The sequence below is a fragment of the Leucoraja erinacea genome, chromosome 9, assembly GCF_028641065.1.
Source record: "Leucoraja erinacea ecotype New England chromosome 9, Leri_hhj_1, whole genome shotgun sequence".
Lineage (NCBI taxonomy): Eukaryota > Metazoa > Chordata > Chondrichthyes > Rajiformes > Rajidae > Leucoraja > Leucoraja erinaceus.
Window position 1 is genome coordinate 20,271,447 of NC_073385.1, and position 27,448 is coordinate 20,298,894.

The 27,448-nt window shown below is 47.5% G+C and overlaps 1 protein-coding gene across 2 annotated transcripts in view; it reads right to left on the minus strand.

The window, feature by feature from the left end:
- Nucleotides 1–2,103: 2,103 nt before the first annotated feature.
- The window catches only part of LOC129700083 (autophagy-related protein 2 homolog B-like), an 82,705-nt gene continuing 57,360 nt past the window's right edge, over nt 2,104–27,448 (minus strand). For both annotated transcript variants that reach the window (XM_055640268.1, XM_055640267.1), the window contains exons 30-42: nt 26,310–26,518; nt 24,257–24,486; nt 23,205–23,337; nt 21,113–21,307; nt 19,374–19,475; nt 16,912–16,996; nt 15,671–15,869; nt 13,594–13,663; nt 10,975–11,057; nt 9,917–10,038; nt 8,058–8,212; nt 7,322–7,471; nt 2,104–5,321 (exon numbers count right to left, since the gene is read on the minus strand). In XM_055640268.1, coding sequence (XP_055496243.1) covers nt 5,091–5,321; nt 7,322–7,471; nt 8,058–8,212; nt 9,917–10,038; nt 10,975–11,057; nt 13,594–13,663; nt 15,671–15,869; nt 16,912–16,996; nt 19,374–19,475; nt 21,113–21,307; nt 23,205–23,337; nt 24,257–24,486; nt 26,310–26,518 — 1,964 coding nt within the window. In that variant the 3' untranslated portion in view covers nt 2,104–5,090. The remainder of the gene's footprint in view (nt 5,322–7,321; nt 7,472–8,057; nt 8,213–9,916; nt 10,039–10,974; nt 11,058–13,593; nt 13,664–15,670; nt 15,870–16,911; nt 16,997–19,373; nt 19,476–21,112; nt 21,308–23,204; nt 23,338–24,256; nt 24,487–26,309; nt 26,519–27,448) is intronic.

Sequence of the window (27,448 nt, forward strand, 5' to 3'; positions counted from 1 at the left end):
GCCTAGTTTTTAATTTCTGGGGATCAACATCAGTGAAGATCTTAAATGGTCTGTGAACTCTGCTATAGTTGTACAAAAGGCGCAACAGAGACCTTACTTCATCAGAACACTGAGGAAGGCCCATCTGTCTGCTAAACTGCTTTCTACCGCTGTTCGATAGAAAGCATACTGACTTACTGCATAACTGCCTGGTTTGGGAACTGTTCAGCAGCTGACAGAGCAGCTCTCCAGAGGGTGATAAAAACTGCCCAGGGTATCATTGGACTCCCCCTGCCCCCTCTGGAGGACATTTACCACTCCAGATGCCGCAGCAGGACCTGTAATATCATGAAAGACATTACACATCCTTGTCACCACCTTTTCACACTGCTGCCCTCAGGAAAAAGGTACAGGTCGCTAAAGTCACGTACTGCCAGACTCGAGAACAGCTTTTACCCATCAGCAATCTTGGAACTGAACTCTGTCTCGGGAGCGGGTTATGGGGAAGGAGGGGGGGTGGGAAACTGTGTTAATTTATGTAAATGTGAATCCATGGGTGGGTTTGGGGAGGGAGGGAGTGTAAAAAGTATGAGTATGTGAATGTTTGAAGTTCGTTTAAATGGAAAGACACAGTAATCTCATTGTATGTGACACATGCAATGACAATAAAGCATTCTGATTCTGAACTCAGCGGGCCAGGCAGCATCTGAAGAGGGTATTATATATTGTCTAAGAAGGAACTGCAGATGCTGGAAAATCAAAGTTAGACAAAAGTGCTGGAGAATCTCATCGGGTGCACTATTGTATATATTGTAATTATATATTGTCTGTCCATTTCCTCCACTGATGCCATGGAGTTATAGGTTTAAGGTGAGAGGGGCAAGATTTAAATGGGAACCTGACGGGCTATTATTTTACTCAGAGGGTGTATGGCACGAACTGCCAGAGGTGGTAGCTGAGGCAAGTACCAAAACAACATTTAAAAGACATTTGGACAGGTACATTGATTGGTTTAGAGGGATATGGGCCAAACACAGGCAGATGGGACTAGTGTAGATGGGGCAGGTTGGTTGATACATAGGCAATAGGTGCAGGAGTAGACCATTGGGCCCTTCGAGCTAACACCGCCATTCAATGTGATCATTGCTGATCATCCACAACCAGCACCCCGTTCCTGCCTTCTCCCCAAATCCCTTGATTTGGTTAGCCCTAAGATCTCTCTTTTGAAAGCATCCAGTGATTTGGCCTCCACTGCCTTCTGAGGCAGAGAATTCCACAAATTCACAAGTCTCTGTGTGAAAAAGTATTTCCTTGTCTCAATTCTAAATGGCCTACCCCTTATTCTTAAACTGTGGCCCCTGGTTCTGGACTCTCACAACATCGGGAACATGTTTCCTGCATCTAGCATGTCCAATCCCTTAATAATTTTATGTTTCTATAAGATCCCCTCCCATCCTTCTAAATTCCAGTGAATAAAAGCTCAGTCGCTCCATTCTTTAATCATATGAGAGTCCCGCCATCCTGGGAATTAACTTTGTGAACCTACGCTGCACTCCCTCAATAGCAAGAATGTCGTTCCTCATATTACGAGACCAAAACTGCACACAATACTCGAGGTGTGGTCTCACCGGGGCTCTGTACAACTGCAGAAGAGCCTCTTTGCTCCTATACTCAACACCTCTCATTATGAGGGTCAACATGCCATTCACTTTCTTCACTGCCTGCTGTACCTGCATGCTTACTTTCAGTGACTGATGTACAAGGACACCCATGTCTCGTTGTACTTCCCCTTTTAATAATCTGCCTTCATGTTCTTGCCACCAAAGTGAATAACAAATTTATCCACATTATACTAGACCTGTCCTGCATCTACCCACTCACCCTGCATCCTCATAGCATCATCTTTACAGTTCACACTGCCATCCAGCTTGGTGGCATCTGCAAATTTGCTAATGTTATCTTTAATTCCTTGATATGGGCAAGTTGGCTGAATGGCCTGTTTCTGTGCTGTGTGACTCTGACTATATGCCTCTGGTAATTGAAACCCATGGCTTTAAGTACAATCAGGTCTCACACTATAAGTCCAGTCTATCAGCAAGTAAGTCTACATTCAGCAAAGCAGGATAATGTGTAACAAGATGTGTATTATTTATTTCTTCCATTTCTGAAGTTCATTGTCCACGGTACATTCATTCACAACCATCACTGTGATACACTCACAGCAACAATATTATTAAGAAATATGTACACTTAAAGCAACAACTATGTAAATAAATCCACAAAAAAAATCATTGTTTTTAATCTGCTGTACAAATGAAATTAAAAGTTTATACAAGGCAATATTTCAACAGAATTGTAACAATCTGACTCGGGATCCACAGACAAGATTGACACGGAGCAGATTTAATTTTGTGGGGAACTTTGCAAAGCCAAATCCAGGGTTGTTGAGTCCAGTTCCCACTTCATGGGTTTAATGTGTGTTGTCTGCACTGGGGGAAATTGCAAAATTAGGGGAACTCATCGTGCCATGCCCCCCAACAGTGTTATCAAAGCTCAGATACCAGATACAAGGCTGCTGTCCTTCAGTAAGGATACCCCTGGAAGACAAGTTTATGGATACGAGGAGGCAGGGGGCATGCAAGAGTATAAGGGAGAGAGGGAGATAGAGAAACAGAAAGGAAATGGGGGGAAACAGGAAGGAACTGAAGGATATTTCATATTTTCTTAGGAAATTGGAAGCCATTCGGCCCATCAAGTCTATGACAGCTCCCGGATCAATCCCACCCTCCCCCCACTTCTCTCGTTGTAATTTATTCTCTCTCAATAATCCAGGAGGCTCCTCACATTATCCTACATGGAGCAATTTACATTGGCCTAATTAACCCACCAGCATATCTGTGATGTGGGAGGAATCCAGAGCATCTGGGGGAAACCCACGTGGCTGTAGGGAGAAGGTGCAAACCCCATGGACACTACCAGAGATCAACAACGAGATGCTATTACACCGTGCCCCCACGAAAGGCAGGGAGAACAAGTTGAACCCAGCCAGTGCCCTATTGGGAGGGTGTGAGAGAAAGGACCATTGACCTGAAGTGTCAACTCTATTTCTCTCTCTAGAGATGCTGTCAGACCTGCTGGGTGTCTCCAGAACTGACAGAGAGAATTAACCAGATGTTGACCCCTTAAATGAACCCCCAGCACCCACCTCTCCCAAACTATATCCCAAGCACTTCATGTATTCTTACTCTCCCGATTGTGGGAAAGAATACAATTATTTCTCTCTTGCCCTGAGACACAGGAAGCAATCTTCCCGAGCACTGTGTGATGTGAGCAGACTGTCCTGATGGAGGCCATGATAGACCAGGTTATTTGTCCATTCACTGGGTGACATTAGAACGCAGAGGGGTAATGGGAGGAACTATGTAAGTATGCTGCTATCACCGGTTTACTTGTGCAACCATGGAGCTGAAGACTTCCATCACCTGATGAAGGCATCAGATAGAGCAGCTGTCATTAGTTTATATTCTAAAAGGAGCAATGAGTTTTTAAACTAGACAGCAAAGCACGGCTGGTGGAGCTGCAGCCTCACAGCACCAGTGATACGGTTTCAAAACATGACCGCGGGTGTTGTGTGCGCGCGGAGTTTACACGTTCACCCTGTGACGGCGTGGGTTTCCTCCGGGTACTCCGGTTTCCTCCCACATCCCAAAGAGGCCCAGATTGGTAGGTCAATGAGCCACTGTACATTGGTCTGAGTGAGTAGGTGGGAATGTGGGGACAATAAATAAGGTTGATGTAGAGGTTAGTGTACATGGGTGCCTGGCATTGATTGAGTGGGCTGAACGGCCTCTTTCTGTACTGTGTGATCCTATAACTTTGGGAAAGGCTACAACATGTAAATATCTGGAAGCACTAAGCATTAGACCTGAAACAAACAAGACAGAAAGTGATAGACCAGAGCAGATATGAATGAAATTTGGGATCAGAGCACTGCCATAGCGTGGAGAAGGGCAGGCTGTGTTTGAGAATGGGGTAGTTAAAGGCTACACACCTTATTGAATCACAAACATGGTATCACAAAGAGAACTAGAGTGTTTTGGCATCAGCAGCTACTGGACAGTTATCTGACCCGTCATTATTGCCCTGAAAATAAACACTTGGAGCTTTAGTTTCCTTATGCTCCTCAAATCGTCCCCTTCAGAGTCTTAAGTAAAACACTAAGTGCTGGAGGAACTCAGTGGCTCAGACAGCATCTGGGGAGGGAATGGACAGGCAACGTTTTGGCTTGGGACCATACTTCAGACCGAAACATTGCCTATCCATTCCCTTCCAAAATGCTGCCTGATCTGCCAAGTTCTTCCGGCACTTTGTGCTTGGCTCAGGATTCCAGCATCTACAATTCCTTGTGTCTTCCCTTCAGAGTTACTTTCAAGCAACCTGTCCTCAATACCATGGCTGCCCCGCCATGTTCCCAATGTAGTGCACGTCTGGAATACCCGATGCCACTGACCCAATCTCAGTGTGAGACCCAAGAGAAGTAAACGTAACCAGGAACTTTGGAGGCACCTTCAAATTAATCCACACCTATTGTCACAAGGTTCTGGCCATGAATTGCTCAGGTGGGAAGGTCTGCAGGCGAGAGTCGTTAATGGCGTTAGCTTTAACTGTTGATAAAGGTAGCGTGTCCATGAGGAACATCTGGACTAAGACAAGGGGAACAACAATAGACCCTTCACTTCCAGGCAACACCAGATATCCCTTGCAGATCGTAGGGGTACAATCCATCGTCCACCAAACTACAAACCATCCCGACCCGCAGAGTTGCTCAGACAGCAAGGAGATGGATTCGAGTCAATAAAACGATAATTTCTTCAAGCCTCTTGAAAATAAACCAGAGAGTTTCTTCTATGCAGCCACCAGTTCAGTTATTTAAGTGCTATCAAACTGCCCTTTTTGACAAAAAGCTTTAGTTTTCCATGGATCTGAATGAAACCAAAATATACAAACAGCAAAGTGTGACACCAGTGGGTTCCCAACAATGGGAACTCCAGGATCACCAACTTACTTCCCTTTCCCATTTGGTTCAAGTTTCAGGGAACGATGCAGCGCTGCTAATGGTCACCGAGCCGCCATTTCTGGGACTCCTCCTGCCGTGCGTCGGGCTGGATCTGGTTCCTCATCCCGCCCAGGACGTTGGACGTGGCCTCTGTTGCCACAATGAGGGGCTTGACAACGGAGGGGGGGATCTGCCGCAGCACTCCCCCCACCGCCCCCGTCATCCCCCGCTGCTCGTGCTCCCGCGTCGCCGTCTCGTAAATCATGTGCGCCGTGTCCGTGAACCCCTGCACAACACGCACACCGGCAAAGGGAAGAACACAAGTCAACAGGTGATAGGAGCAGAATTAGGCCACTCGGCCCCTCAAGTCTACTCCACCATTCAATCATGGCTGATCTATCTCTCCCTCTCAACCCCATTCTCCTACCTTCTCCCATAACCCCTGACACCCGCACTAATCAAGAATATATCTATCTCTGCCTTAAATATATCCACTGATGGCCTTCACTGACGCCTGTGGCAAAGAAATCCACCGATTCACCACCCTCTGACTAAAGAAATTCCTCCTCATCTCCTTCCTAAAGCAAGGTCCTTTAATTTTGAGGCTGTGACCTCTGGTCCTACTACCACTAGTGGAAACATCCTCTCCACATCCACTCTATCTAAGCATTTCACTATTCGGTAAGTTTCAATGAGGTCCCCCTCATCCTTCTAAACTCCAGCGAGTTGAGGATCATAAAGTTTGTGGCAGCCTCACTCTGTGCTACTCCAGCAACCAGCTCAGAGTTCAGCAATATGGAGCTGGAGCTCAGGGCAAGGATGGATGAGTGGGAAGGGCTAGTAAACCATTGGCTGATCTCCAACACTTGACCGAATGAATGAAGGATCCAGCATGAAAACAGGCCCTTCGGCCCACTGAGTCCATGCTGACCATCGATCTCCCCTTCAAACTAGTTCTATGTTATCCCACTTTCTCATCCACGTCTCTACAAACTAGGAACAATTTACAGAGGGCCAATTAATCCACAAACCCACACGTCTTTGGGATGTGGGAGGAAACTAGAGCACCCAGAGAAAGCCCACGCGGTCACAGGAAGAAGGTGCAAACTCCACACAGACAGGTATCACCCGAGGGCAGTATCGAACCTGGGTCTCTGGCACAATGAGGCAACAGCACCACCCGTTGTGCCATTGATACTGATGCAACATATTTGTTTACTACCTCTCCTTTATCCTCTGAGTCCTAGAACAAGTCTATCCTTGCAGTGAGACAGTAGCTCTAATGCGCTCACATTCAAGATTTACATTGCAAGAGGAATGAGGAGGGCAGATCAGGAGACATTCACAAGGCCTTTGACAAAGTTCCACATTGTTGTGGTCCAGGAACAAATTCTGCCCCGTCTAAGTCCCGGTCAACACAAGTTACCCACCTATAGCAACCTAGCTTTTCTACCACAGTGAATGCCCTCACATTTTTCAACACGGTGGTGCAGCGGTAGAGAGGCTGCCTTACAGCTCTTGCAGCGCCAGAGACCCAGGTTCGATCCTGACTACGGGTGCTGTCTGTACGGAGCTTGTACGTTCTCCCTGAGACCTGCGTGGGTTTTCTCCGAGATCTTCAGTTTCCTCCCACACTCCAAAGACTTACAGATTTGTAGGTTAATTGGCTTGGTGTAAGTGCAAATTGTCCTTAGTGTGTGTAGGATAGTGTTAATTTGCATGGATCGCTGGTCAGTGCTGACTCGGTGGGCCGAAGGGCCTGTTTCCGTGCTGTATCTCTAAACTAAACTAAAATTATACTCTGTCAAATTTCTGCCCACTGATTCTGCATGTTACATTTATTTATATATCTATATCTGCCCCATCCTCACAACTTGCTTTTTTACCCATCTTTGTACGCACAACAAATGTGTCTACTCTTCACTTGATCTCTTCACATGCAGATATTACACAGTGGAAAAGTTAGTTTAAATAAATTATAAAATATTTAAACATATATAACTGTTTTAATGTGATTCTGACATGTCTTTGTATATTAATATTGTAGCTGCAATGCATTAATATTGTAAAAATCGTTAAAGCAAATACTTGTTGTGAAATGGTGCACATAAAGACAGAAATAATGCTAACTGCTGTTATTAATAAAGCATTAATTTTAGTGCGGAACTGGAAAAGCAGCCAATATAATCAAAGCCGCGTCGCACTCTGGTCATTCCTTCTTTTCCCTGCTGTCGTTGGGCAGAAGGTGCCGACACACCCCCACACCACTGTGCCATAAGCTCTTACCTCTTTCACTAGGTCATATGCTTTTGCTACACCTTCCCGTAGATCGACGGGCTGATGAGCCAGTCGATGCTGAGAGATGCGCTTGGTTCTCATCAAACCGTGTGCATTGCTCCCTGGAGACACCATGTCATAGGCTGTCTCAGCTGCTGCCTGTAAACAATACAAGGTGGGGTCAAACACCTCACAGTTACAGTGTCATTACAGTAAAGCCGCTCTCCTTGGGTTCCCCACTGTATTCATGAGAGATAAAGTCCTCTATTGGGCTAGGACATATTGCTTGGAGCGAAGAAGGCCGAGGTATGATTTTATAGCAGTAATAGATAGGTGAATACACAGTCTTTTTCCCAAGTGTATGGGAATCAAGAACCAGAGGACATAGGCTTATGGTTGGGGGTTAATAGGAACCTGAGGGTTCCTTTTTTAAACCCAGAGGGTGGTGGGTATATGGAACAAGCTGCCAGAGGAGGTAGTTGTGGGAAGGTACTATAACGAGATTTGAAAGATATTTGCACAGGTACATGGGTAGGAATGGTTTAGAGGGTTATGGGTCAAATGTGGGCAAGTGGAACTAGCGTAGATGGGACATCTTGGTCGGTACAGGCAGGTGGGACTAGCGTAGATGGGGCATCTTGGTCGGTACGGGCAGGTTGGGTTGACAGGGTTGTTTCCGTGCTGTATGACTCTATAGTCGGCATCACCTGTATAGTTTGCTATATGACTCTATAGACTACATCACCTGTATAGTTTGCACCAGTCGGTTTGTCAGCTCCAGTGCAGCCATGGCGGTGGAGGTGCCAAAAGAGGCAGCTCCTCTCTGGAGACCCCTCACAATGCGTCCGTCCCTGCGATATTGCTCGATGGGCAGCCATACCAGATCCTTCAGTCCTTGAACTAATCAAAGACAGGGGACAAAGACCAGTCGAAAACGCAGGGAATATTTCTCTGACTCCGTCATTACATGGTATGATTAAGCAATTACTTATACAGAGCATAGCACAGCACAGGTACAGGCCCTTCGGCCCACAATGTCCGTGCTGAACATGATGCCAAGTTAAACATATAATAATAATAATATAATAATATATTTTATTGTCATTGCACATAAGCGCAACGAGATTTGGTATGCAGCTTCCAACCGATGTCATAACATAAAAAGCTAATAAAATTTAGATTTAGATATCCCGAGAACATGGATTGTAACATCTCCTCTGTTCCACATCCATGTGCCTATCTAATAGTCTCCTAAACACCACTATCACGTCTGCCTCCACCACCACCCCTGGCAGCATGTTCCTGGCACCCACCACCCTCTGTGTAAAAAAACCTTCCCCGAATATCTCCTTTAAACTTTGCCCCTCTCACCTGAAAGCTATATCCTTTAGTCTTTGTCATTTACACCCTGGAACAAAAGGTCCTGACTGTCTACTCATGCCCTTCATAATTTTATATACTTCTATCAGGTCTCCCCTCAACCTACGATGTTCCACAGAAAACAACCACACCCGAGTTTGTCCAACCAGACCCTATAGGTCGTGCCTGCAAAACCAGCCAGCATTCTGGTCAACCTCTTGTGCACTCTTGTCTAAAGGATCCATATCCTTTCTGTTCAAGAAGGAACTGCAGATGCTGGAAAATCGAAGGTAGACAAAAGTGCTGGAGAAACTCAGCGGGTGCAGCAGCATCTATGGAGCGAAGGAAACAGGCAACGTTTTGGGCCGAAACGTTACCCATTTCCTTTGCTCCATAGATGCTGCTGCACCCGCTGAGTTTCTCCAGCACTTTTGTCATATCCTTTCTGTAATGGGGTAACCAGAACCACACACAATATTGAAGTAGTTCAATGCTTTACACAAACAAAAACCACTAACGGTCATAAGGAATAGGAGCAGAATTAGGCCACTCGGCCCATCAGATCTACTCTGCCTTTCAATCATGGCTGATCTATCTCTCCATCCTAACCCCATTCTCCCCCCCACTCCCCATAACCTCTGACACCCGTATTAATCAAGAATCTATTTCTGCCTTAAAAATATTCACTGACTTGGCCTCCCCAGCCACAGGTGGCATCTCTGGAGAAAAGGAATAGGTGATGTTTCGAGTCAAAGAAGTCTGAAGAAGGGTCTCGACCTGAAACATCACCTTGTGGCGGCTCCCAAGGGTCGGGCCATTTCCACTATCGAACCCCTCGGCACAGGAATGGATGAGTCCGGGAGCGGCCTTTAGCTACAAGGATAAAGGCCAGGGGTTTAGGCGCAATCTCTCTCTTGAGGACCCGTCTGAACAGGAGATCAACATCTAATTAAAGTCCTCCCGAAATACCTGGCTCCTTGTCTTCATTTCGGGCCTATCACCGCGCCACAACCTATTCCTTTTCTCCAGAGATGCTGCCTGACCCGCTGAGTTACTCCAGACTACTCCAGATTCTGCAGAGATGTTCTGCTCCAGCACTCTGTGTCCATGTTCTGCAGAGATGCTGCCTGACCCGCTGAGTTACTCCAGATCTCTGTGTCCATGTTCTGCAGAGATGCTGCCTGATCCGCTGAGTTACTCCAGCATTTTTGACGTGTTAACGTTCTTCACATCGTGAACACTTACCCAACTGGACCAATGAGTGCATGGGTCCAATGCCTCCAAAGATACCAGGCAGCTGATTTTTTCTGATGTCAGTCAGCCACTCATTAAGTGCGTAGGCGACCAGCTTGTCCACTCCCAACAGCCTGCGGAACAATCAGTGTAGTTTAATGTCAGATGGAACCAAGGTCACTGCAGAAAGGGAACTTGCCTCATGGTCATCTACCTAAGTGGTCAGAGGCCAGAAACGCACAGGTTTCTTCTGGAAATTGATGGGAACGACTCTACGGAACAGAATGAAAAGCTATCAGAACTATTCTCTGGCCAAAAAAATCAGAATTAACGTTCGGGTTTTCTTTCCATCATGGATGCCCAATCTCAATGCGCTTCCATTCCCCTTCAGGAAGGCATTGGGGCCCTCTGTTACTCTGTAGAACACAGATCCAATCAATTGCCCTCGACTAACACTCTCCTCTAACTGGCCAACCCTGTTCACACCCAGAACAACTTTTCTTTTGATTCCTCTCACTTTCTACAAGTCAGAGCTGGGGTCCTGAGCACCAACGTGTGTCCGTCACCGGCCTTATCGTTGGCTGCATGGAGTGGTCCTTGAACCAATTCCCCACTACATCAACCACTGCATTGCTGCTGCCTCCTGCATCTCAGCACAACCCGTCCATCTTATTAACTTTGCTACTGACTTCCACCCCCACCCTCCAATTCACTTGGACCATCTCTGCATCTCACTGTCTCCATCTCTGGAGAAAACTAACATTTACATTAAACTAACCGACTCCTCCCACCTTGATCTTCCTCGGTTTCTCCGTCTCTGTCGCATCTGATGTCGAGATGAAGCTCTCCACCCCAGGACATCAGACACATGGCTTTCCCTCTGCTGTGGTGGATGGAGCTCTCACCAGCAATCCTCCATCTCCTGCACCTCTGCTCCCACCCATCTCCCCCACAACGAGTTAGCGTTCCCTTTCACCCTGCTTCCCTGCCCAAGCAATGGCAGACTAACTCAGGCCAGCATGGCCAGTACTAGAACTGAAACGTGATATACAGACCGACTGTGCTCTTACCCGTGTCTGTAGCACAACCTTCTCAACTTCAACTCGGAGCAGTTGAGCTGAGCCAGTCCAATCAGGATTCCTGCCAAGGTGCCCTGAAATAGGAAATGTTTAGGAGACTTAGTGATCAGTGCATACTGCACCAAGATCAGTTTCAGTAACGGTGTGGGAGTTTGCAACCTTCACCCTGTTTCGAAGAATGCAATCAACCCGGCGTGCACAATCAAATAAGATCAAATAGAACAAGTTGTCCTACAACTTTAGGCTGTGCATGCCATACACAAGAAGAAGTTTCAGTAATTAGTAACCAGTATCAGTAACTAGTAACCAGTTTCAGTAACTAGTAACCAGTTTCAGTAACTAGTAACCAGTCTGAAGAAGGATCCTGGCCTGAAACGTTACCTGTCCATGTTCACCACAGATGCTGCCTGACCCGCTGAGTTACTCCAGCACTCTGTGAAATGTCACTTTTCCATGTTCTCCACAGATACTGCCTGACCCACTGAGATACTCCAGCATTGTCTTTTTTCTGCAGTTCCTTGTATCCTCAGTAATTATGACTGCTGTTCACACCTCTCAACCTCTCTTTCTATAAACTATGGATTTGGTTGCATTAAATAATTCTGTTTTTTGCACGTATGTTGGGGTTTTTAATTTGTTGATTTTTTGTTTATTCGAGCTGAACTGCTCTGAGTTGAAGTCAGAGACAGGTGAATTTCTAAAGGGAAACAAGGAAATGGCAGAACAGTTAAACGAGTACTTTGGTTCAGTCTTCACTAAAGAAGGCACATATAAAAGAGGATTGGACAGGGTAGATGCAGGTAAAATGTTCCCAATGTTGGGGGAGTCCAGAACAAGGGGTCACAGTTTAAGAATAAGGGGTGGGCCATTTAGGACTGAGATGAGGAAAAACATTTTCAGCCAGAGTTGTGAATCTGTGGAATTCTCTGCCACAGAAGGCAGTGGAGGACAATTCACTGGATGTTTTCAACAGAGTTTTAGCTCTTAGGGCTAAAGGAATCAAGAGATATGGGGAGAAAGCAGGAACGGGGTACTGATTTTGAATGATCAGCGGTGATCATATTGAATGGTGGTGCTGGCTCGAAGAGCCGAATGGCCTCCTCCTGCACCTATTTTTCTATGTTTCTATATTGTATTGTGTTACAGGTCCAATAAGCTGCTGCAAACAAGGATTTCATTGTCAGTTGTCGGTACATGTGACAATTAAACACTTTTGACATTTGACCCTCTTCTCTGCAAGAGGCTCTCTCCAGAACCCGCACTCTGGTCAGCAGGAAACCTAACTCAAGGATAACCTGTGGCTGCCACTCCTGATCCCATCCTCCAATTACCTCAAGTTTTCCCACCTGGGTGGATAGCATTCTCTCCTCCGAACCTTTCCCCCAGGGTGGAAATGTCAAAGACATGAGGGCATAGTCTAGTTTAGTTTAGAGATACAGCGCGGAAACAGGCCCTTCAGCCCACACCGACCAGCGATCCCTGCACATTAACACTATCCCACACACACTCGGGACAATTTACACATACACCAAGCCAATTAACCTACATACCTGCACGTCTTTGGAGTGTGGGAGGAAACCGAAGATCTTGGAGAAAACCCATGCAGTTACGGGGAGAACGTACAAACTCCGTACAGACAGCACCCGTAGTCAGGATGGAACCCGGGTCTCTGGCGCTCCAAGTGCTTAAGCCAGCAACTCTACCCTCTGCGCCACCGTGAGGCGGGCAGTTTAAAGGAGATGTGCAGGGCATGTTTGTACACAGAAGGTGGCGGGTGCCTAGCCCGCACTGCCAGGGGTAGTGATGGAGGTAGATATGATGGTGGTGTTCAAGAGGCTTGCGGATAGGCACATGGATATGTATGGAATGGAGGGATATGGATCACGTGCAGGCAGAGAAGATTAGTTTAACCTGGCATCATGTTTGGCACGGACATTGTGGGCTGAAGGGCCTGCTTCTGTGCTGTACACTTCTATGTTCTAATTCCTCCTCACCTGGATCCATCGCTTACCTGCCCGTTCTTGCCTCAGTCACCCCCCTCACCTCTTTATGCCAGATTTCCTCCCCCAACACAGGGTCTTGACTTGAAACATCGATTATCTCACTGCATCCAGAGATGCGACGTGAGCCGCTGTACTGTTGTATGTTGTGGGGCCTTCAGCACATGGTCTCAGCTGCACCACGGTGGGAGGCAGCAGTGGGGCAGCGCAACAATGCAGAGATTGTGAGGGGATTCGACTGAACTAAATCATGATGAAGGGCATTGGCTAAATGAATGGGGAGGAGCTGTCCCATTGGCAGAAGAGCCAACATTCAGGGGACACAGAATGCAAAAAAGAAAATGGTAAATGAAACCATAGCTCACGCAGAATTATTATTTTCACCCTATATTGGGGGGTACAGTGGAGGCAGACTCAATTGCAGTATTCAAATGGAGGAGCTGGAAAAGCACCTGACATGAACCTTCATGGACATTCCTCTCCGTTGTAATGGGCTATACTCTTGTACAATGGATGAGAGAACATTGCGTCTTCCAGATCTAATCACTGGCTGAATGCAATGACACAAACAGCACTCAGCAGATAGTATCTCACACCCTCCACAACTCACTTGATCCATGGACATGTGCTTGCCATGATAGTCCAATCGAATCGGCACCTCGGATGTGAAGCGAAACTCCCTGGAATGAGAAAAAAATGTTGGTGTAATATATTTCATCCATTGTGTTTTTAGACATATTTCAGAGCCAATCTGGTGAGTAAACATGACATATTTCAGAGCCAATCTGGTGAGTAAACCGTGCACTGGACGAGTGCATTGAGGCTGAGAGGGCAGGATTAAGAGTTGAAGGGCAGGAGAGACACAGGACATGTCTGTGGGGGTTGCACAGTGGTGCAGCAGCAGAGTTGCTGCCTCACAGCGCCGGAGACCTGGCTTCGATCCTGACTACAGGTGCTGTCTGTACGGAGTTTGTACGTTCCCTCTGACCATTCGGAATTTCTCTAGATGCTCCAGTTTTCTCCCACTCTCCAAAGACATCCATTCTCTTGAGGGAGTGCATAGAGTTGTGAGTCTGGGGAATTCTCTGCCTCAGAGGGCGGTGGAGGCCGGTTCTCTGGATTATTTCAAGAGAGAGCTAGATAGGGCTCTTAAAGATAGCGGAGTCAGGGGCTATGGGGAGAAGGCAGGAACGGGGTACTGATTGGGGATGATCAGCCATGATCACATTGAATGGCGGTGCTGGCTCGAAGGGCCGAATGGCCTACTCCTGCACCTATTGTCTATTGTCTCCTGCCATCTCCCCATAACCCCTGACACAAGTACTAATCAAGAATCTATCTAACTCTGACTTACAAAATGTCCATTGATGAGGCCTCCACAGCCATCCGTGTGAATTGATTCCACATTTAGTTTAGTTTAGTTTGGAGATACAGTGCAGAAACAGGCCCTTCAGCCCAACGAATCCGGGCTAACCAGCCATCCCCGCACATTAACTCGATCCTACACCCACAAGGGACAATTTTTACATTTACCAAGCCAATTAACCTACAAACCTGTATGTCTTTGGAGTGTGGGAGGAAACCGAAGATCTCAGAGAAAACCCATGCAGGTCACGGGGAGAACGTACAAACTCCGTACAGACAGCACCCGTAATCGGGATGGAACCCGGGTCTCCGACGCTGCATTTGCTGCAAGGCAGCAACTCTACCGCTGCACCACCGTGACCGCCCAATGTGTTTTGGCCACATCACATAGAAACATAGAAATTAGGTGCAGGAGTAGGCCATTCGGCCCTTCGAGCCTGCACCGCCATTCAATATGATCATGGCTGATCATCCAACTCAGTATCCCGTACCTGCCTTCTCTCCATACCCTCTGATCCCCTTAGCCACAAGGGCACACATCTAACTCCCTCTTAAATATAGCCAATGAACTGGCCTCGACTACCCTCTGCGGCAGAGAGTTCCAGAGACTCACCACTCTCTGTGTGAAAAAAAGTTCTTCTCATCTCGGTTTTAAAGGATTTCCCCCTTATCCTTAAGCTGTGACCCCTTGTCCTGGACTTCCCCAACATCGGGAGCAATCTTCCTGCCATCTAGCCTGACCAACCCCTTAAGAATTTTGTAAGTTTCTATAAGATCTCCTCTCAATCTCCTAAATTCTAGAGTGTATAAACCAAGTCTATCCAGTCTTTCTTCATAAGACAGTCCTGACATCCCAGGAATCAGTCTGGTGAACCTTCTCTGCACTCCGTCTATGGCAATAATGTCCTTCCTCAGATTTGGAGACCAAAACTGTACGCAATACTCCAGGTGTGGTCTCACCAAGACCCTGTACAACTGCAGTAGAACCTCCCTGCTCCTATACTCAAATCCTTTTGCTATGAAAGCTAACATACCATTCACTTTCTTCACTGCCTGCTGCACCTGCATGCCTACTTTCAATGACTGGTGTACTGGAGTACCATGACACCCAGGTCTCGCTGCATCTCCCCTTTTCCTAGTCGGCCACCATTGAGATAATAGTCTACTTTCCTGTTTTTGCCACCAAAATGGATAACCTCACATTTATCCATATTATACTGCATCTGCCAAACATTTGCCCACTCACCCAGCCTATCCAAGTCACCTTGCAGTCTCCTAGCATCCTCCTCACAGCTAACACTGCCCCCCATCACAATGCTCACCTGAAGAAGATAGGCTGATCTGCGAATGCTGCTGCTGACGTGCCCTGTGGCTCACAGATGGAGCCTCTGGCCCCCACAGTCGCTGGTTCAGCCCGGAGCTTACTCTGACCTGGAAGAGTGATAATGGGGCCATGATCCGTGACGCTCGTTCCATTTTTGGACAGGGTGCTGGTGGTCTCCGAGCCGGGAGATTTTCTCACTGAGGAAGGAAGAGGGAACTAAATGAGCATCTCGTCGATCTCCCTCGTTTCACTTTTGACTAACAACACGTAATTTTCACCAGTTAGCACAGTGAATAATCATCACCGTCAGCAAAGAGCAGCACCAGCTGCCATTAAACTCTCTTCGCTTTACGGATTCATCCTTTGATCAATTTTCTAATGAGGAGGAAAAGGTTCCAATGGATTTCCCCAGCACACGATTCCTCTGGCCAGAGGCTGTCTGTCCTTGCATCTTCGTGGTTGAGTGTCACTACCTCTGGTGCCATCTTCCCCTCAAGCCTAAACCTTTTTACACTGGTAGAACCCGTGACCCACCGAGGATCAGAGGACATAGGTTTAAGGTGAAGGGGAAAGGATTTCATAGGAATCTGAGGGGTAACTTTTTCACACATAGGTGAACGGAACGGGGTATTGATTGGGGATGATCAGCCATGATCACATTGAATGGTGGTGCTGGCTCGAAGGGCCGAATGGCCTACTCCTGCACCTATTGTCTATTGACGTGTTGGTCGGTGCGGGTAAGTGAACCAAGGGGCCTGATTCCACGCTGTATGATTGTATGACTCTAAGCTTAGTAGTAGTACATGTTGATAAAATAAATGTCATAATCACTTCAGACACAGCTTGTATCCATTTGAGAAATTTCTTTCATAAACGAGGGTGTAAATGCAATCTCCCAACCCACGTCGTTGCGGATCTTGCACGTTCTCTGTTACTGTAATACTGGTACTCAGATTCAGATTCAGATTCAGATTCAATTTTAATTGTCATTGTCAGTGTACAGTACAGAGACAACGAAATGCATTTAGCATCTCCTTTGAAGAGCGACATAGCAAACGATTTTGAATTAAAAAAAAAAAATAATAAGTGTCCGGGGGGGGGGGGGGGGGGGGGGGCACAGTGACTCTCACCCTGTAACACTAGGACACTATGACAATGTACTGCTATGACACTACAAGGCTACAAGCCACATTGGACAACCCTGCCCGTGTGGCATAACATCGTGCTGCCATTACTCACCCTCCTGCACAGGATCCGGCGGCATTAACAGCTCAACCTCCACCGCCAGGCTGCTGAAAAAGTCCTTCAAGAAGAACAGGGCATCCTGAACAGAGACAAAATGTAAGAGACATTGATCAGGAATAGTACAAGGAAAGGCTCCACAGGAAGGTAGCATGGTGAAAACAAAAGGCACCAACTTCACGCTAAATATATCGGGTTTTGATTCAGAATAGGAATCTTCCTCCCCTCTCCCATGGACACACGCTGAGTCAGGGTGAGCAGAGAGAGCACGGGAAGGTGGAGTTGAGGCCAAGTTTGGACCAGCCATCGTCTGTTAATAGGTGCAGTAGGAATGAGGAGCCAATTGGCCTGCTCCTGCCACTTAAATCTTCACGTAAAACAAAGACCAAAAGGTATAAAAATCTTTTAACACAAATATTTGAACGTTATCTCATTAATAGTGCCCATTACCTGGGACAGCCCTTCACACACTGACACTTCAAATAAGCAGGATGATCCAATGGTGTCAAGAGGGATTCATTGTCCTATGTACTGGCAACAGAGCAATTACATTCATATTTGCTGAGGCTTAACAGGCCCGTTAATACAATAACTGAGATAAATAACAATAATCAGTAATACAATCAATGAATAATACTACTAGATAACCATAATATCATAATAACGCTCCAAAGTGCAGCCCATAGAATATCATAGTTGAAAAGGTCATGATTAGCGTTGTGCAGTGTTCAATAGTCTGTTGATGGGAATCAGTGCTTGAACCTGGAGCTCACGGTTCTCAGGCTCCTGTACCTTCTTCCCAATGGTAGCATTGAGATGCGAGTGTGACCTGGGTAGTGTGGATCCTCTTAATATTCAAAACTTTGAAGACATTTGGACAGATGTATGGACAGGAAGGGTTCACAGTGATATGAGACAGATGCAGGCAGAGAAAAATATGGTGGGAAGCAAAAAGAGAAAATTCCCCTACATACAGAAAGAAAGTTTTAAGTTGCAAAAGTTGTTATTTTTCCCGGCCATCTCTTTTATCCCCATACCTAACCCTAACCTCCCAAAGTGCAACACCTCACACTCCATCTGCCATTTCCAGGTACGTGGGTCCCAGGTACGTGAGTCCCAGGTGTATGGGTCCCAGGTGTATAGATGGTCCCAGGTGTATAGATCCCAGGTATGCGAGTCCCAGGTTCGTGGGTCCCAGGTGTATGGGTCCCAGGTTTGTGGGTCCCAGTTTTTGGGTTTTCGTTTGTGTTTTGGGGGGGGGGGGGGGTGTGGGGTTTGCAGTCTCTCCCAGGTGGGGAATCCGACCTTTTTGTCGTATTCCCAGGTTGCCTGGGTCCCTGAGGCCTAATGGTGGGTCCTCGAGGTGTAGAGCACCGGGACTCGCTCTGGCTCGTATGAGGGTGATCCCTCAGGGCTGGAAGAGGCTGGGTCCCGTGAGGTTCGCCCGAGGGTGGGAGGCTCCCAGGTGTGTGGGTCCCAGGTGTATGGGTCCGCTGGCAGCCGAGGGAGCGGCCGGAGCTTTTGAAGGTTGCGGCGGCTGTGTGGGTCCCAGGTGTGGCGGGGTCCCAGGTACGACGCCCAAGTCCCAGGTACGCGGAGGTCCCAGGTGTATGGGGCCCAGGTACGCGGGGAGAGTCCCATGTGTATGGGTCCCAGGGGAGGTTCGGGTCCCAGGTGTATGCGGCCCGGTCCGGGTATGAAGCGACCCCATGTCGTATGGGTCCCAGGGAGAAGCGACGCCCATGTCGGGGCGGCCCGGTCCAGGGGAGGTGGCACCCAGGTACGCGGGCGGCCAGCCCGAGGCTGAAGGGCCAGTACTCACGTGCGGGTGGCTGGGATATGTGTCCCGGTACCTGAGTCCGGGGTTCGGTATGCGGGCCCAGCAGCTGCTTCTGCATGTACACGGGGCCCAGCTTACAACCCCGAGCCCAGGTGTATGGGTCCCGGGACTGTTTTAACATCGCCAGGTACGCGGGGGTCCCCCAGGTACGCGGGTCCCAGGTACGAGACTGGACCCAGGTAAGCGCCTCCATCACAGGTACGTGGGTCCCAGGTATGCGGGTCCCAGGTACGCGGGTCCCAGGTGTATGTGTCCCTGCAATTTTGTTCAGACTAAGTCTGAATGACAATAAAAAGGCTATCTATCTATCTATCTAGATCCCAGGTATGCGGGTCCCAGGTGTATGTGTCCCAGGTACGTGGATCCCAGGTGTATGTGTCCCAGGTACGCGGGTCCCAGGTACGCGGGTCCCAGGTACGCGGGTCCCAGGTACGCGGGTCCCAGGTGTATGTGTCCCAGGTACGCGGGTTCCAGGTACGCGGGTTCCAGCAGGAATAGAAGCCTTCCACTCAATCACTGTAAAATTGCAGGCAGTTCTCCACAAAGCCACCTGCAAACTGTAGGCAAGAGCAAGCTTCAAGCTTGGTTTGGGGTGGCTGTCAGTATCGGTTTTACCAACCTGATCAACGTTTAGTCGAAGAGGCATCAATGTAATGCGCAGGCAACACTCCTGAGGCATCCGAGCCGAGTCTGGACTCACGTGCAAAGCCTTAATAGTCAGCTGGAAAACAATGGCCAAAGGTGAACTGAAATAAACAATTATAAGGAGGTGAATAGGTGGTAAAACTCAGCAGGTGAGGCAACATCTATGGAGCGAAGGAATAGTTGACTTTTCGGGAAGAGACCCAAAACGTCACCTATTCCTTCGCTCCATAGACGCTGCCTCACCTGCTGAGTTTCTCCAGCATTTTTGTCTACCTTCGATTTTTCCAGCATCTGCAGTTCTTTCTTGAACATGTGGTAAAATTACTGGTGCTCCCTTGAGTTTAAACAATTGACTGATCTGAGCTTGGTAATTTAAAAATTGATAATACTTCAGTCGGGTTGATATTTTCTTTGATTATGGAGGGATCCAGAACAAAGGAGGGGAGTTAGAAAAGGAGGCAGGTGGCTCAGCTGTGCCGTCAGGAAGCTGGTACATAATGCCCCTGAATGCAGTTTCTCTACCCTGCTTCCAGCACCTAAACTTTGTGATTCCCAGTCTCAAAAGCTTCAATTAACACCAATCTTTGCTGTTTACTGAGGGAAGAGAACTCCAGATTTCTGAAGTCTGAAGAAGGGTCTTGACCCGAAAGGTCGCCTATTCCTTCGCTCCATAGATGCTGCCTCACCCGCTGAGTTTCTCCAGCATTTTTGTCTTTCAAGAATTCTATTATTCTTTCTCTGAAATAGTGCTTGCTGTTTGTATAGTCTGGCCTGCTGGACATATCCCTGCTGCAACATGCCCAGATAGAACACAGAACAGTACAGCACAGGAACAGGCCCTTCGGCCCACAAGGTCTGTGCTGACATTGTGACGCCAAGTTAAATTCATCTCCTCTGCACAGAATCCATATCCCTCCATTTCATACACATATGTGCCTGTCTAAAAGCCTCTTAAACGCCACTATCTTATCTGCCTCCACCACCACCCCTGGCAGCGCGTTCCAGGCACCCACCTGATCCACACATATCCTTCAAACTTTGCCCCTCTCACCTTGAAGACATGTCCACTACTCTACGACATGTCCACCCTGGGAACAGGTTTCTGACTGTCTACCCTATCTATGCTTCTGGTTTTATAAACTTCTAACAGGTTTCCCCTCAACCTCCGACACACCAGGGAAAACAGTTTGAGCTTTCTTTGTTGCTAATACCCTCTAACCCAGGCGGTATTCCGGTAAACCTCTTCTGCACCATCTCCAAAGCCAGCGCATCCTTCCTGTGGCAGGTCAATGTAGTCTCAGTCTGCAATCTCATCTTCAAGAGCAATAGTTCTTTCATTTAATATAGTGCTCAGAATGAAATGCAGTATATTCCACATACTGAATTTTATTGCTGCTTTTAGTACTATTGAGATAAACATATTGTTTCTCTCCACAATATTGCACAATTGACAATAGGTGCAGGAGTAGGCCATTCGGCCCTTCGAGCCAGCACCGCCATTCAATGCGATCATGGCTGATCATCCCCAATCAGTACCCCGTTCCTGCCTTCTCTCCATATCCCCTGACTCCGTTATCTTTAACAACCATATCTAGCTCTCTTGAAAGTATCCAGAGAACTGGCCTCCACCGCTCTCTGAGGCAGAGAATTCCACAGACTTTAGATCCCTCCCAATGTCCATTCAAATGAGCAGGTCCACAAGGCCAGCCTCACCATGTTGGAGTGCGCTTTCCTTGGTAACTCTTTGCTGGAGTACAGGTACAGGAACTTGTTCATCTGTGACGATGCAAGGCGGTCTCGGATCTCAAGGTCCTGGACTATGAAGACCTGCCGTGAGGTGGGACGCTCTGCCGAAACTGGATCCGCACTGTAGCCTGTCTGAGGATAAACCTCATGCTGAAATTTCACCTTTGGGGGAAAAGGAGACATACTATGAGATTTACTATGACATGTCAGCAGCTTGTGTTTTACTCAGGATTCCTGCATTCTTGTGTCTTGGACATACCATGAGATGCTTCCTTCAGGCTTATTCTTTCTTATTCTACGTCATTGCTTAGCGATGTGATAAATGACACGGCGCCATTTTTCCATATAGAGAAAACAATCCAGAAACCAAAGTACTATAACATAGCGTCATAGAGTGATACTGTGTGGAAACAGGCCCTTCCGCCCAACTGGCCAACATGTCCCAGCTACTCTAGTCCCACCTGCCTGCACTTGGTCCATATCCCTCCAAACCTGTCCTATCCATGTACCTGTCCAAACGTTGGGATAGTTCCAGCCTCAACTACCTCATCTGACAGGAACATGGATATGAGAGAGAGGGATATGGGCCAAACATGGGCAAATGGAACTAGCTTAGATGGGGCATCTTAGTTGGCATGGAGGAGTTAGGCCGACGACACTCTTCCTGTGTTGCATGACTCTATGACTCTAAAAAGGCAACATTTGAAGGATATGTGTGGATCAGACCTTCTAGCCAAAGAAGAGATGACTCTCTTTAGTTTTGATGTTAAATGTGCTGAACTAATATAAGACAGCAACTGACAAAGGTTGATTTTATCTTAAACAGCGTATGAGGATGGTGGGCAAATTAGGGTGGCATGTGGCAGAGTTGCTGCCTTACAGCGCCAGAGATCTGGGTTTGATTCCAACCTTGGATGCTGTCTGTACGGACTTTGTACGTTCTCTCTGTGACCACATGGGCTTCCTCAAGATGCTTCAATTTCCTCTCACATCCCAAGGACGTGTAGGTTTGTAGGTTAAATGTGTAGGATGTAGATCTGGTCTAACATAGAACTAGTGTATAGGTGATTGATGGTCGGCATGGACTCAGTGGGCTGAAGGGCCCGTTTCCACCCTGTATCTCTAAACTAAACTCAGATCAGACTCACCTCACACACTGTTTGGATCTGCTTTGAGCACTCTGTCTAAGTTCTGCTAACTGAGATACACAAGGAACCTTGAAAGGCCAGGACTAGTAGGAGAAAGGCCAGTCTCAGGCTGGAAAAGATGTCTGACACTCTCATGGAAATGTGGAATTCATTTTAAAATGTCATGATTATTGGCATTGGCATGTCGGAGAAATGTGTTAAAACATTACAAAAATATGTAAATATTACTCGATTTATAACCAGTAAGATTTTCCTCACATAAAGATTTAGCAATACATGGAACAGGTTCATAGATAATATATTATAGAGTCATAGAGTGATACAATGTGGAAACAGGCCCGTTGGTCAACTTGCCCACACCGGCCAACATGTTCCAGCTACACTAGTCCCACCTGCCCATGTTTGGTCCATATCCCTCCAAACCTGTCCTATCCATGTACCTGTCTAACTGTTTGTTAAACGTTGGGATAGTCCCAACCACAACTACCTCCTCTGGCAGCTTGTTCCATACACCCACCACCCTTTGTGTGAAAATGCTGGTTGTAAATTAACTGTATGCCTGTTTATAGGCCCGTTAAGGTGCAGCAAGTAGAGGCAAGGAACGTGCCATACCAGCACGTAACGTCACAGCAACAAACACTGGACTGGGTAAAACAGATAGAGACAAGTGGGATGTTGTAAAAGATGCCATGGAAAAAAAATACCATATCGAATTGTGAAATGATAATCGTTAATAAATAAATAAGGACTGTAAATATAAGGTAAATCGTATAATACAAGGGGGGCCTGCTGGAAGAGACTGTCCATATTTGAGTGTTTGACTCTGACAGGAGGGAATGCTGGGTGTGGGAGAGCTGTGCCAGCGTGCGCAAGGAGAAGGGAGAGCAGGTAAAGCAGGCGTTTATTCTCACCTTACTGAACTGAATCTCCATCAGGATGTCGTGGTTCCTCCCGGGACCACCCTGAGTGCGTCGGGCCGAACGGCCGTGTCGCGCAGAAGGCTGAGATGGAGAGCTTTGGGAAGAGCTCGAGGCAGGCCGAGTGCTACGACGAAAAACCCCAAAAAAATAAATTATTATGTGTAGGAAGGAACTGCAGATGCTGGTTTAAACTGAAGAACGACACAAAATGCTGGAGTAGCTCAGCGGGACAGGCAGCATCTCTAGAGAGAAGGAATGGGTGACGTTTCGGATCGAGACTCTACTTCAGACTGAAGTCAGGGGACAGGGAGATGCATAGATAAGGACGTGTAAGGTGTGAAAACGGGACAAAGGGGATGAGATCAATGCAAATGTAAAAAATAGATCATTGTTAGCTGGGAGAAGTTAACAAAGCAAATAGAGATAAAATATAGCCGCAGACAGTGAGACTGGTCAGCCAACTGAGAATGGGGAGGGATGGAGAGAGAGAGAGAGAGAGAGAGAGGGAAAGCAAGGGTTACTTGAAGTTAGGGTAATGACCCAAAATGAATTGTTACTCTACATCATGCATAAGAAGGAACTGCATGATGTAAACGGAAGAGACACACAAAGAGCTGGAGTAACTCAGTGGGACAGGCAGCATCTCTGGAGAGAAAGAATGGGTGACGTTTCGGGTCAGTAATTCTGTTACTGACAGATTTAGCTAAATACAAGCACTATATGGTTACCTTGTATTATGATTATAAATGTATTGTATTATTGATTATTATTACCCCCACTACAATAAGTCCCGACGTGAAACGTCACCTCTCCGTGTTCTCCGTGCTGTCTGACCCACTGAGTTACTCCAGCACTTTGTATCTCTGTTGCATGATTACAACTGCATTCTGGATTTGTCAGTGTGGTGAAGAATGAATAGATATGGGCATGCCACAAATGTTTAAGGATTCATTACATTCAAATACAGTGGCCTCAGTGGTCTCGGTGATAGTTACCAACAAGTTGAACAAGCTGACCGACAATGATGGTGGTGGGAAACTCACGGTATGCTTTTAACAGGGGAGCGTACAGTGACAGCTGATCCAAAGTCCCTTCCTCCATACAGATGCCACACAACAGAGATCTCCTTCACCACGTATCGGATCTCTGGGACCGGAAGGTGCAGCGGTGCCTTGCTTTTGTCCACCTTCTTGACTGGCGATGTGAAGTGTTCATCTTTGATGAGGATGGGCCCGGTGACCAGCATCTTCACCACGGGCTCCGTCTCTCTCTTCTGGGAAAGACAGGTGACAGGAACATCAGATATTACTACTGGTTGGACCCCGGGGCAACTCACGCAAGGGAACATCTGCGCCTGCCGTTCCTCTCCGCCACACGTTCACGGGAATATTACCAACTCTTTATCGAAGAAATCCCTTTGAAATGGCAGTGTGGGAGCGCGAGTGGGACGGACTTTGGAAATGGCACCAAAACATGGCGGAGCCCGCATGTGTAAATATGCAAAGATTACTTCACTCTGCAGATGACGATTACCGCACCATTGAACCGTTGACATATAGTGACCAGGTGGATGGAAGCGGTTGAAGAAGGCAGTTCACAATTACTTCTCCAGGGTCAAGAGAGAAGTTTGCCAGCCTTGTTAGGGACTTCAAGAATAAAATATTAAAAATAAATAATAAATTGAGAAAGAAATTGTGCAGCACGTCAACCAAACACCACCACTAAAACCGTTGACCTTTATAACAAGAGGAGTCGAGTATAGGACCAAAGAGGTCCTTCTGCAGCTGTACAGGGCCCTAGTAAGACCACAGCTGGATTATTGTGTGCAGTTTTGGTCCCCTAATTTGAGGAAGGACATTCTTGCTATTGAGGGAGTGCAGTGTAGGTTCACCAGGTTAATTCCAGGGATGGCGGGACTGTCATATGCTGAGATAATGGAGCGGCTGGGCTTGTACACTCTGGAGTTTTGAAGGATGAGAGGAGAATCTTATTGAAACATATAAGATTATTAAGGGTTTGGACTCGCTAGAGGCAGGGAACATGTTCCCGATGTTGGGGGAGTCCAGAACCAGGGGCCACAGTTTAAGGATAAGGGGTAAGTTATTTAGAACGGAGACGAAGAAACACTTTCTCACAGAGAGTTGTGAGTCTGTGGAATTCTCTGCCTCAGAGGGCGGTGGAGGCCGGGTTCTCTGGATACTTTCAAGAGAGAGCTAGATAGGGCTCTTAAAGATAGCGGAGTCAGGGAATATGGGGAGATGGCAGGAACGGGGTACTGATTGGGGATGATCAGCCATGATCACAGTGAATGGCAGTGCTGGCTCGAAGGGCCGAATGGCCTACTCCTGCACCTATTGTCTATTGTGATCCCTGAGCAAGGTCCTTATGCAAGTGACATTAAGGGGGAATTCTACTGTTCCTTGGATAATCTTCCAGTACTGCCTCTCTCCACTAATTCCCCTCACCTTCCATCCTTGCTAGAATGTGCTCCACAGATCCTGGGGGAACTATTCAGCTTCTTGCACAATTCGACGAGACCAAGGCAGGTGCCCCAACTCAGCAATCACGCCTGAGTGTTGTCTAGTTATGGTCAGTTTTATAGTTTTAGTGATACAGCACTGAAACTGGCCCTTCAGCTCGACGAGTCCATACAGACGATATCAATTATCCATTCACACTAGCTGTATGTCATCCCACTTTCTCATCCACTCCCTACACACCAGGGGGAATTTTACAAAGTCCAATTAACCTACAAACCTACATGTCTTTGGGACCTGGAGGGAAACCGGAGCACCTGGAGGAAAACCACCCGGTCACAGGGAGAACATGCAAACTCCACGAATACAGCGCCCGAGGTCAGGCTTTGAACCTGGGTCTCTGGCACTGTGAGGCAGCTGCTCTACCAGCTACACCACTGTGTTACAGTTTGCTCGAGTCTGTTACAAAATTTAAACCCATGATTTTTTGAGCCATTTAGCTCTGAGCAGTGATCAGAGATAGACATTGGGATTTGCTGAGTGGTTAGACGAGGATTTTGCCAACGTCCTCCAGTATCTGACCCGGGCCGTACGGTGGCTCCCTGACTTCACCACTCACCGTGACGGGCAGCTTTGGTGCCTCCAGGATGCAGAAGTCCTCACTCTCGGGCTGCTCGCTGGGTCGGGAGGTGTAGGCGGCACGCTGCTCAGAAAGGACCATGGTGGAACTTGGGCTCTGCTCCTGCGATGAGCCTCCACTCTCGTCGGGGAAGAGGAACAGATCAGACCGTGCGGGCTCTCCTTCCTGAACCAGCTCCCTGTAGATCCCTGAAGACAAAACGTCGATGAAAGGTGTAGGAAGGAACTGCGGGTGCTGGTTTACACCGAAAATAAGACACAAAAACCTGGAGTAACTCAAGGTGACAGACAGCATCTCTGGAGAAAAGGAAGACAGCATCTTCTACAGAGATGTTGTCCGACTGAGTTACTCCAGCTTTTTGTGTCTATCTTTGCAGATGAAAACCGACTGCTGTCACCTGCCATGGGTGCACAGCGACGAACAAGCCTGAGAAATCCTTGGTCAGATCAAGAGCAAATAACTGGGTGTTCCATGGTTTCAGAGAGTCCTGACCAAGAGGCACTAATGGCCTGCATGAGTCGGCACTACATCCATTGCTTGGGCAGCATCTAATTGGAGTTGTGAATGGAACAACTTGCACAGGTAACCAGTGGCATTGCCCATGAACAGACTCAATCCTGGCATGTGATGAAGCAAAGGGTTTTGATGACGCAACTGTATTCGTTGGTCTGGGGCCCGTTCTCAGAGGAATGACCTGGGGTTCTGCACGCCGCTCGCTCTCCCTCAGCCACCACCTGTTTCTATGTCAGTCGGGTACCACTCCTGTCAATTCATGCCCACTACCTTCATTTTGCACGGTCTTCTCCAGCCCGTTTGGGTAGTTCTTGGATGGCCTATAGATATCTGAACACCACTTGCCGGGCTTTTACCCATATTCCTTGATAATGTCTCCTCAAAATATCTTTGAAGATTAATCTTGAATATTAGTGTTCAACTTGCAAGTTTCCACTCCTGCAGGCGTGAGCAAGTGGGGAGGGCAAATGACCAAGGGGCATAAAGGTTAACGGCAAGAGCAGGCGTCATGAGGCAGGAGCTGGGAGAGTGAGTTGTGAGCAGCTGACAAGTGGGAGGTGAAGAGCAGCTGCTCCGAGTTCAGGAGTGGCATGTTCCAGGAAGAA